This window comes from Bombina bombina, chromosome 2 (genome assembly GCF_027579735.1).
Source record: "Bombina bombina isolate aBomBom1 chromosome 2, aBomBom1.pri, whole genome shotgun sequence".
NCBI lineage: Eukaryota > Metazoa > Chordata > Amphibia > Anura > Bombinatoridae > Bombina > Bombina bombina.
Genome location: NC_069500.1, coordinates 904142883 through 904162941, shown reverse-complemented (window position 1 = coordinate 904162941; position 20059 = coordinate 904142883). Strand labels below are relative to the sequence as shown.

The following is a 20059-nucleotide window of genomic DNA, read 5'->3' as shown; positions in this document are numbered from 1 at the left end:
TAACCCTTTGAAATCATCTGTTACTTATTCAAAATAGTAATATTTGTATTGCTGCCAACGTATGCCCTTTTTTCTAGTTTGTATATTAAATTGTTGTATAAAGGGATTCCACCTCTGTGTAACTACATTTATATGAATCATATTATTATTTAAATAAAACCTATATTTTTATTTTAAAGTCAATTTAAAGCAGTCTGACAAAAAAAAAATGAATAAGAAACAAACTTCCATGAATAAGAAACAGAATTTCACGAATAAGAAACAGTTTGAATAAGAAACCAACTTCCTTGTCGTGGTTTAGGGAAGCATTTTGAAATTATTTTTTTAACCTAGGCAAATGTCTTTATACATTTTAGAGCAAATATTTAAAGAGAATATAATCTATCACAATGTTTACACAGCAGAACTAGATCACCTAATGAATGGAACTTGATAAGCCCATCCCCAATTGACTTGGCTCTCACTTGTGTTTTCTAAATAATCAAATGTAAGCCTGGCATCTGAGGCAGATCAGAACCTTGCAAATCACTGTGACTAAGCAATGACAGAGGGCAGTGGCACAGCCAGTCTCCTCCTCTCTAGTACTTGTGCACATAGACTTCCGCGTTACAGCAATGATCCGGAACACGGGCCTGAGAGTAAGACATCTGCTGCAGCACCGATTCGGGGATAGCATCCTACAGCCATCCAGGCACAGCAGAACAACTAATAGCAGGTCTCTCAGTGATAGTAGCGGACTCCACAGCATCCTTTCCCCAACATCCCCACCCGGAAACTACTGCTGCAGATACATTTATACTAGATCTCCACATTGCACAAGTGCTGTCAGCAGCAGATCTAGGTATCTATTTGCTACAGGGAGTCTATCACCCCGTAACAAGTCTTTAAACTACACCAGCTGCACATCACCTTTCTCCTTCCCCTTTTTCGGATTAGCAAACCGGCTCTTTCAAAACACCCAGCCGGAAGGTTACAACAGGCTTAGTGTAGCCGGCTTCAGTATGGCACACGTCCCTCCTGGTGCTGGTGATGTGCAAGGGGGTCACTCAAATTCGGAGGTTCAGTGTGGGGCTCATCCCCGTCGGCGCCCGCACTGCTCGTTTGATTACCTGGTGATCGGGGGAGGATCAGGTGGACTGGCCAGTGCCCGCAGGGCGGCGGAGTTGGGTGCCCGAGCGGCTGTGGTGGAGAGCAACAAGTTAGGGGGCACTTGTGTAAGTATCATCATCAGTGTCATTTTGTTGTGTGTGTCTGAATACAACCGAACCTGGTGCGGTCATAAAATCAAAGGTGGTTACTGTTATTGATTTATATATAGATTTAGTTTTTTTACATGTGATCAGTATTGGTATAGCAAGTGTGCATGTATTGATTATGTAATTGACTTGGCTACACTTATATGTTTGTATCATTCATATATGTTTGTGTAGAAAAAAACCCCCAACTTAAATCACATAGTTTGCCATGAAACAGGTGGTGGAACATACACTCATAATATAATTCTTGCAACAATTTGATTAAGCCCACCCATTTAATGTAATTGCCTAGCGTAACTACCAACACTACAAATAAAGACACAACAGAGTTGGAGAGAAGACCATACATGGTCCCATTTATTAATTTAACTTAATAAATGAAAATACTAAACTTTTTACCCGAAGAAAAAAGTTCTAAGGACTGCGGCAAAAGAGCCATTAAATTAATAGCGCTGCAGGAACCTGTTGGCGCTCTACAAATAACTGATAATAAATAATAATATACATGCGCCAGCAGGTCAGGGCCCCAACAATTTGTTGGGACACTACAGAGCCCCTGCCGGGCGCCAACCGATAAATTCAAACCAGATGCCATCAGGAGCATAGGGCCAGCTAGCCTGTGGGAAGATACGCAACAGGCTCCAACCTGCTACATCATGACCCTGGCTCCAACAGACACTGGTAAAAAAAAAATATGGGCCCTGACACCATCTACTAGGATGACTAACTCAAGCTCCACCCTAGTAGGGATCCAGGTAGTGCTAGCTGTCCAACATCATGCAGCCACCTGGAGGAGAAAAACTTAAAGTGAAGGTCAATTTGGATGAATTAGTGTCGGTTTTGAATAAACCTATTAAAAACAAGGGCATTTTAATTCATTAAAATTGACATTTCACTCCTTTTCTTCAAAAACTTACCTTTTAATCCTGTCAGCCGCTGCAGCGCTTCCTCCGCCTGTCGCAAGTCCTCCTCGCGGGTCCAAAATGACAAATCCGGCTTCCTCCAATCACAGCGTTGCATCAGGCCATGATCCCACCCGGGGGGGAAGCCGTGATTGGAGGAAGCCTGATTCATCATTTCTGACGTAAGACAAGGCTTCTGACGGCCGGGGGAATCGCTGGAGAGGCTTTCAGGATTAAAAGGTACGTTTTTGAAGAAGTGGAGTGAAATGTCAATTTTGATGAATTAAAGTGCCCTTGTTTTTAATAGGTTTATTAAAAAACGGGCACTAATTCATCCAAATTGACCTTCACTTTAAAGTGAACCCTAGCGTTTCACAAACGCTAGGATTGACTATTGAAACAAATAAAGGAGACTTTCAATCATGAAGTATAAGATACTTCATGTAGAAAGCTCCTTTATTTGTTTCAAGTGATCGCTAAGGCAGCCCACGGCACTTCCTTGTTTTGCTAAGAGGTGACGTTTTCACCTCTTAGCAAATAGCCCGTGCGGTAAATTCGGCTCCCAAGGGCACCTCTTCTCAAAACAGCGATCTGCCATGTGCTGCTGTTGCAGCTCAGATCGGCGATTGCTTGAAACAAATAAAGGAGCTTTCTGCATGAAGTATGTTATAGTTCATGAATGAAAGTCCCCTTTATTTGTTTCAATAGTCAATCTTGGCGTTTGTGAAATGCTATGGTTGTCTTTCACTTTAAAGCTTTGTACTTACAATAAGAGGGTTAGAACGATTGCACATTCCCCGGCCACCAGTAACTATGTCAACTGTAAGGAAGACGGTCATTTCTACACCGTCACACCCGATAGCATGAACCAAACAACACAACAAATTCTGAAAGTGATGGACGGAGGGAAGACCAGGAAAGACCAACAGGAAAAGAGGAAGGAGAAAATGGAGACCTGGAATATATATGATAAGTCTAAGCCCTCCCTAACAGACAATAATGTATCCAACTCAGCTAGCTAGGCCATGCATTGCAGGGTGTCTTAACACTTAAAGGGACCGTAAAATCAAATTAAACACTAATGATTCAGGCAGATCTGGCAATTTTAATCAACTTTCCAATTTACTATTATGATATCATTTCTTTCATTCTACTGGTATCTGTTGTTGAAAAGAATACCTAGGTATCCTCAGGAGCAGCAATGCACTACGGGAGCTAGCTGCTGATTGGTGGCTGCACATATATGCCTCTTGTAATTGGTTTACCAGATGTTTTCACCTAGCCCCAGTAATGGATTTCTGCTCCTTCAACAACGGATACTAAGATAATGAAGCAAATTTGGTAATAGAAGTAAATTGGAAAGTTGTTCACACTATCTGAATTTTGGGTTTCATGTCCCTTTAAAGGGACACTAAACACCTGTCTTCTAATAATCCCTAAAACCTACTTTTTCTTATTAATAAAAATAAAATAATCACTGCTGACTATTTTATATGCTCCTCTTACCCCAAACTGTTGAAGGATATTGTTTTAAAGTACAGCACTGATCCACTGCTTGATTCTCCTGTGTAAACTGCCATATTGTAACGCACGCTGCAGGCAGGGGCACAGAAGTCACATGCTCATGATGCAGTCAAGTGACACACACGGCTATATTACATTACATATAGTACTGTATACTCTTGGTGCAGAAGATTTCTGCTTTTCAAGACTTCTCCTGTTTATATAAATCACTAAGGGCTGACAGTTGTACAAGCTTAGTGATCGTTTAGCAATGATCGTCTCTTTCAATGCTGACAATCATTGCTAAACGATCACTTAGGGCTCCATGTACTAAGTCGTCAATTCATCCGTCATTGTAGACGCGGATAAACTCGCCGTTACTCGCCGCGGGCGAAATGGTGTCCGCTGTCGCTATGTACTAATAATCCCCCAATAAATAGACACGTCTAGCCCGCCGCGAACAGTGGCGGATTATTGATAAATTTGACGCCTCACTCGCCGCGACTAAGCTGATGTACTTAACTTTCAGTTGAATTGTCTGGCCAATTAATAAACACGTGACATGCATGGTGTCACGAACGTCATAGTAGTCGCGGGAATAGAATTTTGCTCCTATAAAAGTTCAACTTATCTAAACAACTTTATTATTGTTCAAAATTTTTTGAAGAGTGATTACAGAGATTGGGCGCAATTTATGTACATGGAAATGAGAGACAAATTAGACGCCAGTTATGATTTGCGACATTTCCAGTATTCTGTCTTCTATCTAGACCACATTTGCATCACACAGAGAATAAACAAATACAGAAGTGTCTCCATAGCTGCCGAAATGAACAATGTAAGTACAATGCTGATATTACTGCCTTTTATATATGTCTAGACTAGCGTCTAGAGTGACTTTCCTATTGTTTTGTACCTTGCCCACCACCTAAAAGGTGGCGAGGCAAAAATAACGAGGTGGGAGCGGAAATTGTCGCAAGCGGACAAATAGATTTTTTAGTACATTCGTTTTTGGCGAGTTGGTGGTCAAATGTGTCTAATTACAGTGAAAAATGGAGAGGTAGCGAGGTTTGGCAGATAAGTACACTCGCAATTTTAAAGATGCGAGTTTGAACATAGTTGACGACTTTGTACATATCAGTTTGCAAGTTTTTACGCGAGATTTGTTGCGGATAGCTCGCTGACTGCTTAGTACATGGAGCCCTAACTGTCAGCCTTTAGTGATTTATATAAACAGAAGAAGTCTTGAAAAGCAGAAATCTTCTGCACCGAGAGAATATGCAGCGTCACAGCCTCTCCCTCCCTCTTCCCCCACGGAGGTTACAACAAATAAATTACTCTGATAATAGTGCCTGCAGCAAACAGCTTTTCTTAAAACATAAAACTTGTGGGCAGTTTGAAGTTTTAACTGTGGTGGGAGTTAGAAACACAAATACACAGTACTTACTTACTACGCATTTTATTTAAGTTAAGATGCATATGATGTGTATTATACATGGCTAAATCTAATACATTTATACTCTAACTAATAAATATGTTTCTTCAGTCAAAGCAGCTCACACAGATGTGATCCTCTAAGTATACGGTATGTAATATAGCCGTGTGTGTCACTTGACTGCATCATGAGCATGTGACTTCTGTGCCCCTGCCTGCAGCGTGCGTTACAATATGATATCTTACATAGGAGAATCAAGCATAGGAGAATCAAGCATATAAAATAGTCAGCAGTGATTATTTTATTTTTTATTAATAAGAAAAAGTAGGTTTTAGGGATTTTCATCAGGTGTTAAATGTCCCTTTAAGGTGTTTCAGCTAAAGACCTTACACTTTTATTTAGCTTCTTTTCCTATGCAATTACAATTCGTTACAAGTGCTTCTGTTTATGTTTGTTTAAACTGCCTGATTTATGTTAAAGGGTCAGTGAACCCAAATTTTTTCTTTCATGATTCAGATAGAGCATGACATTTTAAGCAACTTTTTAATTTACTCCTATTATCAAATTTTCTTTATTCTCTTGGTATATTTATTTGAAATGCAAGAATGTAAGTTTAGATGCCGGCCCATTTTAGGTGAACAACCTGGGTTGTTCTTTCTGATTGGTAGATAAATTAATCCACCAATAAAAAAAGTGCTTTCCAGAGTTTTGAACAAAGAAAAAAAGCGTAGATGCCTTCTTTTTCAAATAAAGATAGCAAGAGAACGAAGAAAAAATGATAATAGAAGTATATTAGAAAGTTGCTTAAAATGTCGTGCTCTATCTGAATCACGAAAAAAAAAATTGGGTTCAGTGTCCCTTTAATGATATAATTGGAAAATATAGTTGCTCACACACATATTTAGTAACCATGCAATAAATAGGCTTTTTTCAGGCTTTCTGCAAACCTACATATATGAAAAATATACATGAGTAATGCTAAGTTAAAAAAAAAGTGATTTATTTATCCAGTTTTCATAACTTCCTAATGTGTTTGAATACAGGTTTTCTCACTTAGCTATTATAAAATATTCTGATGCTCTATTTTATTTCTATGTTTTACAATTTTAAGTTTCATATTTGTATGTGTATATATTTATTTTCAACTAGAAAACTTTTTTTTTTTTAAATAAATATGTAAACTGAGCAAGCACAACAATCTTTAAAGGGACACTTAACATTATATATTCATGCAATGCTTTTAAAGCATTGAAGCAGTGTATAGCCCCATGTCACCTACCTATCTCATGCACCTGGGTATCCATAGTAGGTTTTCCGGGGTGGGGGTAAAGGAAAAAATTAAATATGCCCAAATATTAATATTTACAGTGTACAGTACAATTTCCCCCCTATTCTATGACTAAGTGCTGTACGGCACGAAATGCGTAAGGATATTTTTTCCCTTTACTTCTTGTCTTTGAGTATGGTTTTTAATTGTTGAAATAAAGACATTTTTTACTTTCCACAAGAATTCAAGGAGTGCTGCTGTTCATTTTCTTCTCTAGTCTATTTGCTTCCTCAGCTGAACCCCCTTTTATTTGGCGTGTACCACTTCTCAGTGTTGCCACGCATGTTTGCACCGAGCTGCCTTGCTTTGGATGTGACTGCCGTCACCAGTCGTTTGTTTATCATGGAGGATCAGATACCGGACCTGTAGCAACGTTATTGGTTTTAGTACAATTCCCCCCTTTAATGTGTTCTCAATGATCCATTTGACCTGCTGGAATCTATTAAATTGTTTTAAAATATCTCATGTGCCTTTATTTTGTCATTTGAAACAGCTGCTTTTGTCTGTTGAAGCTGTAGCATATACTTAAAATGTCAGAACAGCAGCATTAGCTGTAGAAAAGCTAGGTTAACAAGAGGCACTAGCAGAAATCAATCTCTCAATTGGTGGATTTTAGTACCTAATTATTTAAGTGTGGAAAGATAAAATTAGGTAATCTGCTCTCCGTACAAGCTCCCATTAAAAATGTGGTTTCAATTAACAAAAAATGCTATTTCATATACAAAAGTAAATAATTTTTATCTCCCCCATAATTTTAATGAATTTTGATTTAATCCTGAAATTAGCTTTACCAATGCAACAACCAGAAATCTATCTCCTACTGACGAGTTCCAAAAGAATGAAACAAGCTTGTCTAGTGAGTGATTTCTGTGTTGTTGCAATAATCCTGTTCAGGAATTTCTGTGTTAAAATTGTATTTGAAGCAAAAAACCTGAGATTTTGCATATCTTACCCAGAATCCTCTTGTACATTAGTAACATTGTATGTGGATTTTTACTGGGGAAACGCAAGCGGGGAACTTGACTAGATGTGCTAATTTTCTATGCAAAAATGTATATTGATTTACTTTTGAGACATGGAGGATTTTTATCTCCCCCATAATTGTAATGAATTTCAAAAGTAAATACAAAGGAGCAATGATATATACATTCTATACTCTGCAAGACGTTTTGAAATACATTAAAGTGAGATCAGTTTTATAGTGCACTGTCCCTTTATTTGTAATATATAATTATCATATATAAAAAAAGAAGAATGGTGGGGGTGCATAGCCCACTCTTGTCCCCCCTACAGATGAACATTCTCAATAACTGTATTGAAAGTTACATTTTTGTGCCCCTTAGGAGCCATGCTGCCAGCTTTGCAGGCAGGCAGTACAACCAGTCAATGCTTTACCACCTGGCCAATAGACTGTATTAGGAACACACTCCCAGCTGCAAAGTCACTTTGAACTAATCATGCATCTGTTTTAGTAGACCCACTCACTATTCAAAGTTTTAAAAAACAAACGTTTTATTGACTTAGTTTTTTTCACTATGTTGTTTTTAAGAGTGATAGAGACCTTACACTACATAAAATACTTTAAAGGGATAGGAAAGTAAAAATTAAAGGGACACTGTACCCAAACTTTTTATTTCATGATTCAGATAGAGCATGCAATTTTAATCAACTTTCTAATTTACTCCTATTATCAAATTTTCTTCATTCTCTTGGTATCTTTATTTTAAATGCAAGAATGTAAGTTTAGATGCCGGCCCTTTTTTGGTGAACAACCTGGGATGTTCTTGCTGATTGATGGATAAATTCATCCACCAATAAAAAAAAGTGCTGTCCAGAGTACTGAAACAAACAAAAAAAGCTTAGATGCCTTCTTTTTAAATAAAGATAGCAAGAGAACGAGTAGTAGTAAATTACAAAGTTGCTTAAAATTGCATGGTCTATCTGAATCACAAAAGAAAACAATTGGGTTCAGTGTCCCTTTAAACTTGCATGATTCAGATAGAGAATGTAATTTTAAGACACGTTTAAATTCACTTCTATTTTCAAATGTGCTTTATTCTCTTGATATCAGTTGTTGAAAAAGAATACACACATATCCCACACTAGTGGGTGCTAGCTGCTAATTGGTGCCTGTACACATTTGTCTTTTGTGATTGGCTAATTAGATGTGTTCACCTAGCTGCCAGTAGTGCAATGCTGTTCCTTCAGCAATGGATAACAAGAGAATGAACAATTTTTATATTAAAAGTAAATTGGAAAGTTGTTTGAAATTGCATTTTCTATCCGAAACATGAAAGAGAAAATGTTGGTGTTTCCTCTCCCTTTAAATAACAATACACTTACATACAAATTCACTGCTTTGAAGCAGATCATGAATCCTGCATTCAAAACAAAAGCCCAATCAAAAGTAAGTTTGCACTGCACTCAAGGAATTCCAGACAGGGGCATGCACATGACTACACACAGTGTGCTTGATCACTCTTTAGTTCCAAACCCATTTTGACGTGGTTTCTCTGTAATGCCACAGTCCTAAAGATTTTTATTTTGTACAGGAACATGGAGGTAATAATTTAAAGGGACATGGGGATGATGCAGGTGGTCTTTGAGTATTTTTCAAAAAGATCTGGTTTCTTTGTGAAGCTAATGACAGATACATTTTTAAGAGCAAGAAGTTTGCAATACATATTTAATAAAGCCCCCCCCCCATACAATCTCTCACGCAACAAAATGCACTAGAGCAGTGCCTGTCAATCACCCCGGGAGTGATTTATCCCCCCCTACCTTTGATGTGACAGAGAGGATGTGAATACAACTTAATACATTTTGGCAATAGTGCAGACATTGAATGACAGGTTCAATTAAACAGGGAAGAATCTGCAGGATTTACCAGTGATGTAGCATTAACCCTTTCGCTAACGTGAATTTCAGAGAAAAACAAAATACTCCATTTAAACAGAAATATAACTTTTTTTTTATTTAACTTTTAAAACTATAATATATATATATATATATATATATATATATATATATATATATATATATATATATATATGTATATGTATATATGTGTGTGTGTGTGTGTGTGTGTATATGTATATGTGTGTGTAATGTGTGTGTATGTATGTATGTATATGTGTGCGTGCCACGATTTTTACGCCAAATGTGATAATATAAAACAAATCATTAAAGGGACAGTCTATTCATGATTCGGATAGGGCATGCAATTTTAAACAACTTTACTTTTCTCATGAAACGTGCTTTGTTTTCTTGGTATTCTTTGTTAAAAGATAAATGTAGGTAGGCTCATATGCTAATTTTTACACCTTTGAAGGCAGCCTCTTATCGCACTGCATTTTGACAGTTTTTCACAGATAGACAATGCTTGTTCATGTGTGCCATAAAGATAACATTGTGCTCACATATTATAATTTAATCAATTTATGTTAAATTAGACTGTCCCTTTTAGCTTTTTCACAAACTTTGGGTTTCTCACTGAAAGTATTTACGTGCTGCTTGCGCAGTCATAACACAAATAGTTGTAAAAGCTTCTCTGGGATCCCCTTCGTTCAGAAATAGCAGACATGCATAGCTTTGCTATTGTTTTTTTGGTAATTAGAAGACTCCTAACTTCAGCTGCGCACCACACTTCTAATATCCCGGTAGTGCAGGGGTTAAATAGCGGGTTAGGGTAATAGTATTATAATTTAGGTATTTCCCCCCCCCACACACACACTCCTCACCACCATCTTAGGTACTAGCAGGCAGTCTGCCATTTTGAAGATTTAGGGCTTTTTTTTTTATTCATTTATTTATTTTCTGCAGTTTTGGGTCCCAATCTACCCTCCCTGATCCCTCCCAAACAACTCTCTAACGCTCTCCCCTCCCAATGGCCTTTGCCATCTTAGGTACTGGCAGCTTTCTGCCAGTACCCTGTTAACATACACTACTTTTTACATTTTATTTATTAATAACATAAAAAAAATATGTAGTGTAGTGATCCCCCTCATCCTCCTCACCTCCCCCTCCAAGTGATCATATTGTAGGGCCCCCCTCTCATACGCCTCTTTTCTGTGTAGGGAACACTTGAAAGTCAAAATGTACTCAGTAGCCCAAGATATACATGATTACTTTAGAGCAGTGGTTCTCAACCTAAGTGACCTCAAGGCCCGGTAAATTTCAGCCGGACCTGTCCAGGGCCCGGTAAGCATCGGGAGTGAGTTGGAGTAGGTTCGGAAGAAATCTATATTAATATATATATATATATTTTTTTTTTTCTATATCTATCTTTATACTGTATGTGTGTATATGTGTATATATATATATATATATATATATATATATATACATACATACCTACAGATGTGTGTGTATATATATATATATATATATATATATATATATATATATATATACACACACACACATATATATATATATAATGTATATGTGTGGTTTACAGTGGTTTAATTATGTAATAATTAATTTGTGTCAGTGGGATCCATATAAATATCCCACTGACACCAATGAATTATCATATAATTAACCCACTGTAAACCACATATATGTATATATATATGTATGTGTGTGTATATATATATATATATATATATATATATATATATATATATATATGTGGATCCCACTGACATCACTGAATTATCATATAATTATAATATATGTATATATATATATATTCTCTCCAAAAAGCAGGCAGCTCACTGGTCTTTGCAATAAAACTTAGAATTTATTGTTTCAGTTTAAAAAACAAACGTTTCGGCACTGCATTGTGCCTTTGTCAATGTTATACAAAAAAGTACAAGGACAGAGTGCACCCAAGTACCCCGGATCAGTAAACAAACCCCCTTAAATAGAGGGAGACAACTTAACCCCACTTAGCCTTTACCGCCATATCGTTCGCATGATCATCCAATTAGCTAGTCCCTACGTCACGCTGGCACGCTAGCCGTGCCTAGCGTGATGACGCATAGCACGGCGTTGTTATGACAACGTCCAAAGCGTTACATCGGTGGATAGGCCAGATATTAAGAGATCACCAGTAGACAGTCTGCACATGTTCAGAGTCATAAAGTATTCATGAAGCGCAGCGGTTGCTCTGGGCAACCAGTGTAAACCTGTCAACTTAGCGGGCAAAAACCGCTCTAGGTGTCTCATATTATGTGGCTACGGCGAGGACCAAAGAAATGTGTGATCTTGTCAGACTTCCAAACCGCACAACACACATGATATTTAATATATCAAATAAAAGTACATATAAATGTAGAGTCATATACTTAGGTCTGTTATAATGCTGAAATGCAAGTCTGAAAGATATGTCTAAGCAGCGATGTGAACTTATTCTATATCAAAGGATTATATGCAAAAATATATGTAAAAAGGTATATGCAGAGCAAGCGACATGGTAGTGTATGTATTAGATAGACCTTATCCCTGATGTTCATTGAACATAATGTGGTATGTATCACTAAACCGGTACCACTAATTGATCTAAATATACATCAAACCCATGGAGCATGGTAGTAACCATAACAGTGAAACTTCCACAGACCCAAGCTAAGTGGACATAGGCATCGGTGTTAATAAAAAGGGCTGAAATCCAAAGTAGTATTGAGTCCCTTTGGGGTCATAGTTCCCAATTTATGAATCCACCTGCTCTCGCATTGGAGTAATTTTTTACCCCTGTCACCACCCCTTGGATTTGGTGGGACATGATCAATCAGCATTGATCTAATACTTGACACTGGGTGTTTGAAGTTTGCACAGTGGCGTGCCACCGGTTGGTCCGAGTCACCATCTTTCAGGGCTTCCCGTATGGCGTGGCGATGATTTGCCTTCCTGTCGCGGAAGGAAGTTATTGTTTTTCCAATGTAAATAAGTGAACATGGACAAGACAACATGTAGATCACATAGGTACTAGTACAGCTGAGGCAATGGTTTATTTTAAACCTTTGGTTTTTGTGGGGGTGTTGGAAAGTCTCCCCTTTGCACATGCTGTTACATGTTGTACAGCTCCCACAAGGGAAGCAACCTTTTTTAGATGTCTTGAGCCATGTTTCCTTTTTGTAGTGGTTTACAGGATCTGCTTTAACCAAGATGTCCCTCAGGTTCCTTGCTCTGCGATAGACCACCCTTGGAGCGTTTATCTTCTGAAAAGGTAACATGGGATCTGTCCCCACCACTGGCCAATGGCGACGTGCTGCATTGGATAAACGTTCACAACCAGGTGTGTACGTGGTGATCAAGTTCAGTTGTTCAGACTGATCCCTTTTAGGAACCCTGATATCTTGTAAAGTGTCCGTGCATAACAACTTCTCCTGTATGTCACAGATGTCTGTCATGGGATAACCCCTTTTATTCAATTTCAAGCCCATTTCTTTTACCCAAGTAAAAGAAATGGGCTTGAAATTGAATAAAAGGGGTTATCCCATGACAGACATCTGTGACATACAGGAGAAGTTGTTATGCACGGACACTTTACAAGATATCAGGGTTCCTAAAAGGGATCAGTCTGAACAACTGAACTTGATCACCACGTACACACCTGGTTGTGAACGTTTATCCAATGCAGCACGTCGCCATTGGCCAGTGGTGGGGACAGATCCCATGTTACCTTTTCAGAAGATGAACGCTCCAAGGGTGGTCTATCGCAGAGCAAGGAACCTGAGGGACATCTTGGTTAAAGCAGATCCTGTAAACCACTACAAAAAGGAAACATGGCTCAAGACATCTAAAAAAGGTTGCTTCCCTTGTGGGAGCTGTACAACATGTAACAGCATGTGCAAAGGGGAGACTTTCCAACACCCCCACAAAAACCAAAGGTTTAAAATAAATCATCGCCTCAGCTGTACTAGTACCTATGTGATCTACATGTTGTCTTGTCCATGTTCACTTATTTACATTGGAAAAACAATAACTTCCTTCCGCGACAGGATGGCAAATCATCGCCACGCCATACGGGAAGCCCTGAAAGATGGTGACTCGGACCAACTGGTGGCACGCCACTGTGCAAACTTCAAACACCCAGTGTCAAGTATTAGATCAATGCTGATTGATCATGTCCCACCAAATCCAAGGGGTGGTGACAGGGGTAAAAAATTACTCCAATGCGAGAGCAGGTGGATTCATAAATTGGGAACTATGACCCCAAAGGGACTCAATACTACTTTGGATTTCAGCCCTTTTTATTAACACCGATGCCTATGTCCACTTAGCTTGGGTCTGTGGAAGTTTCACTGTTATGGTTACTACCATGCTCCATGGGTTTGATGTATATTTAGATCAATTAGTGGTACCGGTTTAGTGATACATACCACATTTATGTTCAATGAACATCAGGGATAAGGTCTATCTAATACATACACTACCATGTCGCTTGCTCTGCATATACCTTTTTACATATATTTTTGCATATAATCCTTTGATATAGAATAAGTTCACATCGCTGCTTAGACATATCTTTCAGACTTGCATTTCAGCATTATAACAGACCTAAGTATATGACTCTACATTTATATGTACTTTTATTTGATATATTAAATGTCATGTGTGTTGTGCGGTTTGGAAGTCTGACAAGATCACACATTTCTTTGGTCCCCGCCGTAGCCACATAATATGAGACACCTAGAGCGGTTTTTGCCCGCTAAGTTGACAGGTTTACACTGGTTGCCCAGAGCAACCGCTGCGCTTCATGAATACTTTATGACTCTGAACATGCGCAGACTGTCTACTGGTGATCTCTTAATATCTGGCCTATCCACCGATGTAACGCTTTGGACGTTGTCATAACAACGCCGTGCTATGCGTCATCACGCTAGGCACGGCTAGCGTGCCAGCGTGACGTAGGGACTAGCTAATTGGATGATCATGCGAACGATATGGCGGTAAAGGCTAAGTGGGGTTAAGTTGTCTCCCTCTATTTAAGGGGGTTTGTTTTAAATGTTTGTTCACTGATCCGGGGTACTTGGGTGCACTCTGTCCTTGTACTTTTTTGTATAACATTGACAAAGGCACAATGCAGTGCCGAAACGTTTGATTTTTAAACTGAAACAATAAATTCTAAGTTTTATTGCAAAGACCAGTGAGCTGCCTGCTTTTTGGAGAGAATTGTTATGATATTAGCAGAGCACCGTGGCATTACCTTAGTAAGATTGTGCTATCCTATCTATGACTTTGTGTGTATATATATATATATATATATATATATATATATATATATATATATATATATATATATATATATATATATATATACACACACACACAGTGGGTTAATTATATGATAATTCATTGGTGTCAGTGGGATATATATATATATATATATATATATTATACACAATTTACTCAAACACATTGGTGTCTAGTGGCCGCCCTAACTATACACATTGGTGTCAGTGGCCGTAATTATATGTCATTGGTGTCAGTGGGCTTACTTACTTGTGAGCCGAAGCTTCCCGCTCTGCACGCCACCCGCCGCTACTACCCGCTCACAGTGCGCCTCTACCCCCTCACAGTGCGCAAACAGACATGCGCAGTGGCACTCTGACAGGCCCAGCCGAAATATCGGAGATATGTAAAGGCGGGCCTGTCAGAGCGAGTGTTTGGAGGCTATGTCGGGTCGCGGCCCACCAGAAGGGCCGTCGCGGCCCGGTAGTGGGCCGCGGCCCGGCTGTTGAGAAACACTGCTTTAGAGACCATCCTGGAGTCATTTGATGATCATCAAACTACTTTAGAAGTCATTTGCACATCATCAGACATCACCAGGCTTGTAAAGTCAACAGCATCAGGTAACAAATTCTGGTTGATGACTTTAGAATGATTAGCAGATTACCTTACTGATTGATTACTTCACAAGCATGGACAGCCAGTGAATGACTCTAGAGTCATCTCATTTAAATATTTTGAACTGTGGGCAAACTTCAGGATGGCTTCTGAGGACTAATCTGGAGAAATCGATTAATTCAGAATAACTCCAGGAAGATCATCCTTTTTGACCAGGGCACATCTCATTATAAAGGGACTTTAGGCAGCCAATCAGGATGATAGCCACAGGAATGTTAAGGGAGTGCCTGGCATGCACAGTCATGTTATTTCCCTACTCAGTTTAAGGAAGTTTACTATGAAATCTTACAAGATTTCATTGAAATCCTATGAGATCACAGTAAAGGAAAGTTTGAACTCAGCACAAATTACCTTTTTTATTTATTATTATTATTATTTCAACGGGCAGCTAACAAGAAAATAGAGAGACACACTCAACTGAGACAGAACAAAAGCTAGATAAACGTCTGTGCTTGTTTACAAGGCTAGTGCCACTCAGGGTGCAGTCTCTTTTAGCACATTATGCCTTTCACAGAGAAAAAAATATCCTGTAGCATATCAGTCTGACCCTGCCCAATGACAGTCCAGCGCCGAAATACCAGGCAATTCTTCTCTGAATGAGAGAAAACAACAAACCCCAAAAGGGGAAACCAGACATGGACTCCTTGCTCAGTGTGCTTAGAGGAATATGGCTACACCTCACTGACGAGGCCCAAAGAAGGCTGAAACGATCATCTAGGGTTCCTTTGTTCCGGCGCTGGACTGACCGTAATAGGCGGGATCAGACTGATATACTACAGGAAAGTTCTCTGTGAAAAGCATTACTGGGCTAAAAGAAGCTGCACCCAGGTAAATCGCTATAGAACAGGCTAACAATGGTATTGAGCTAATTGTTCGTTCCTGTGAGTGCGCTTCTCTCTGTATGTATTCAACATGCAGGTGACAGTAACTGAAGGATAATTGCTCACAGAGCACTGAATAGACTTTGAGTTAAAATCTTATTTATTTTTTTACATAGCTGCATAATGTATTGCAAATGTCTCAGATATCATGCAACTTACAAATTTGTTTGTTAATGTCACTTTAAATTGGGCAAACTTAAAATGATAACTGGGGTCCATCAACGATCAGCATTGGTCCCACTTGCCAATATAGATTTGTAAAAACTGCAAAAATGGGCTGGTAAATGGCAAATTAGATTTTATAAATAAGAAGCAAAAATAAGCACCTATTTCTTAAATGGGATAAGACTTGGTGAAATAGACATGGAAAAGGATTATGGTAATCTTGTAGACAACAACCAAAAAGTAATGCTCAATACCAGCCAGGAAAACAAGATTTAGGCATGTATAAAAAGGACATAGATACAAGACAATCTATAAATTCTTAGGGCCGATTTATCAATGTCTGTCCGACATGATACGCTGTAGCGTATCATATCCGACAGAGATTGCTGAATGCCGACAGCATACGCTGTCGGCTTTTTACATTGCACAAGCAGTTCTGGTGACCTGCTTGTGCAATTCCGCCCCCTGCAGATTTGTGGCCAATTCGCTAGCAGGGGGTGTCAATCAACCCGATCGTAAAGGATCAGGCGGATTGATGTCTGTAACCTCAGAGGCAGCTGACCTGTTAAGGAGCAGCGGTCTTAAGACCGCTGCTTCTTAACTGCGGTTTCCGGTGAGCCTGAAGGCTCGCGCGGAAACAGGGGCATTAGGGGCCATTCGGCCCTTGATAAATCGGCCCCTTGGTATGAACTGTTTGTTCTTTTAGGGGGCTTGCCATACTGACCTTTAAGAAACTGATACTGTATAGAACTTTCTGAGTTTAGAATTTCAAATGATTCAGATTTATGATGTCATTATGAGATGTACCCCGGCTAGCTATATGGTTAAATATTATTTTGGAATCGGTTCCAGTCTATGCTATTTTGATAAACATATCTGAGTGTTATACTTAATAGATGTATCTATATATTGGACAGCTGTGGCTTTCATCTGTGCTTTTTAATTTGGGTGCAAACTCAGGTGCCGGATAGGGTGATCTTGAGCCCTCTATATGTAGGGGACTTGAGTGTCTCTTCTTTTTTGTTTCATATATATTTTGTAGTGATATGGGTGGAGCCATCTAAGGGCGGGGCTTTATCTCAAGGGGTGGGGTCTAACACCCCACCATCTTCAAAATTCACCAGCCGCTGCTGAGAAAGGGTTAAGAGATGGGCTAGAAAATTACTAAAGGAAATGTAGGATTTAAGTTATAAGGAGAGGTTAAATTGAGTCTGTTGTGACACGAGAACTGTTTATTCCAAGAAAATTGTTTGTGACAGAAGTTCACACTCTAAAGGGTTATGAAACCCATTTTTTTTTCTTTCATGATTCATTATAGAACATACAATTTAAACAACTTTCCAATGTACTGCTATAATCCAATTTAGTATCTTCTCTTATATTTTGTTGAAAAGCATACCTAGGTAGGCTCACCAGCTAATGCACTACTGTGATCTAGCTGCTGAATGGTGACAGCACATATATGCAGCTTTTCATTGGCTCACCAGAAGTGTTCAGCTAGCTCCCAGTAGTGCATTGCTGCTGATTTAACAAAGCATACTAAGAGAATGCAAATTTAATAATAGAAGTAAATTTGAAAGTTGTTTAAAATTCTATGCTCTATATGAATCATGAAAGAGAAATATTTTGGGTTTCATGTCCTTTAAGGACTAGAGAAAATTAAAGTTAATCTCTAGCAAAAAAAAAATAAAAATCTTTTTTGCACTGTTAGAGCAATCAAACTGTGAAACCCTTTACTTATAGGGACACTGAACCCAAATGTTTTCTTTTGTGATTCAGATAGAGCATGCAATTTTAAGCAACCTTCTAATTTACTCCTATTATCAAATTTTCTTCATTCTCTTGGTATCTTTATTTGAAATGCAAGAATGTAAGTTTAGATGCTGGCCCATTTTTAGTGAACAACCTGGGTTGTTCTTGCTGATTGGTGGATAAATTCACCCACCAATAAACAAGTGCTGTCCAGAGTCTGAACCAAAAAATAGCTTAGATTACTTCTTTTTCAAATAAAGATAGCAAGAGAATGAAAACAAAAATAACAATAGGAGTAAATTAGAAAGTTGCTTAAAATTGCATGCTCTATCTGAATCACAAAAGAAAAAAATTGGGTTCAGTGTCCCTTTAAAGGAGGTAGATATAGCCCATACCACCAATGGCTTTTAAAATAGCTTAGATATATTTTTGCCTAAAACATAACTATCCACTGTTATTGTAGTGTTAAATCAGTAGACCTTTTTAAAGCTATTCAGGTCAGTTCACTTGGCATTTTTCCTAATAAACAAGGAATCAAAAAGGACTTTTACTATAAGGTATGTTAAAGGGACAGTAAAGTCATAAATAGACATTCATGATTTAGACAGAGCATACAATTTTAAACAGCTTTCCAATTTGCTACTATTATTTATTATTATTATTATTCTTTATTTATAAAGCGCCAACAGATTCCGCAGCGCTGCCCATGGGTAATGGAGAAACAATACGATAAAAGACAACATTTTACAGACAAATACAGGGGGATTGAGGGCCCTATTCCCGTGGGAACTTATTATTTAATTTGCTTCCTTCTCTAGTTATCCTTTGCTGAAGGTTTATCTAGGAAAGCTCAGGAGCAGCAAAGAACATAGGTTCTAGCTGCTGATTGGTGGTTGCATATATATATACATACATTGTCATTGGTTCAGTTAGAAAACCAGTAGTGCATTGCTGCTCCTTCAACAAAAGATACCAAGAGAATGAAGCAAATTTGATAACAGAAGTAAACTGGAAAGTGTTTATAATTGTATGTTCTACCTAAATCATGAAATATTTTTTTTGGGTTTCATGTCCCTTTAATGTTTCTGATTATAAACTTTGGATGCTCAGATTTGGTGAGTTCCAGTATAAGAGTGAGCCAAAAATATTTGACATTTCCAGCTAAGATTGCATCAACAGATATTAAAATGATATCAAATGCTGAATCATCCTACCTCAGATGTTAGTCATTAATGTTTGAGTAATTATCAGGTTTCTCAACAGAACTTTGTGCATTGTCATTGTCCTTTAAATGCTACAGTAAGTCATTGTCGCCAGTGACCTTGTAATACATAAACAAAGGCTTGTTTTGGCTAGTAATAAAAAAAAGTTTTAAGACAGCTGGCTTAAATTTATGAAAAGGGGGTTAGTCTAGACATGCAATTGGCATTTGTTTTTATATCTGAATGCCGAATATGGCTGCGGGTAGCGGCATTCGTCTCATTTCTGATCCAGATTTCACTATTATATGAATAAATCCGGCTCTGAAAAGAGCCACATTTACCCACGGCCATGTTCAGCATTCATTTTTATATAACAAATGCATGTCTAGAGTCATCCTAGACAAGTGCTGATCTTTCACTTATTTTAAATAAAAAAACCAGCAGATATTAACTTGCCTCTGTGTAGTTTGTTTAGTTGAGGTCTCCACTGTCAGTTTTTTATTGTTACATTTTATGTTGATGAATGTTTCTTTTTTTTTCCGTTCCTGAGCATATTCAGTTCTAAAGCAATTAAAGGGACCTAAAAGTCAAATTTGAAATAAGCCGTAGTGCTGTTGACATTTGATTACAAATATGACCTATGAGTGTTCTCTCTAGCGTCTAATGGGTGCGCCAACAAACTAATTGTATTGACCCCATGGCTAACATTTGAGACAATATTAATTACTAACATTAGTTAATATTAAATGTTTTCAATGTTCACTGCTCAAATTATCATTT

At 38.2% G+C, this 20059-nt stretch overlaps 1 protein-coding gene across 1 annotated transcript in view; it reads left to right on the top strand.

Annotated features, from left to right (window-relative positions):
* The first annotated feature begins 590 nt into the window (after positions 1-590).
* LOC128649810 (glutathione reductase) overlaps positions 591-20059 on the top strand; it is a 79531-nt gene continuing 60062 nt past the window's right edge. The window contains exon 1 of the mRNA XM_053703286.1: positions 591-1214. Within this exon, the coding sequence (XP_053559261.1) occupies positions 615-1214 (600 nt within the window). The 5' untranslated portion in view covers positions 591-614. The remainder of the gene's footprint in view (positions 1215-20059) is intronic.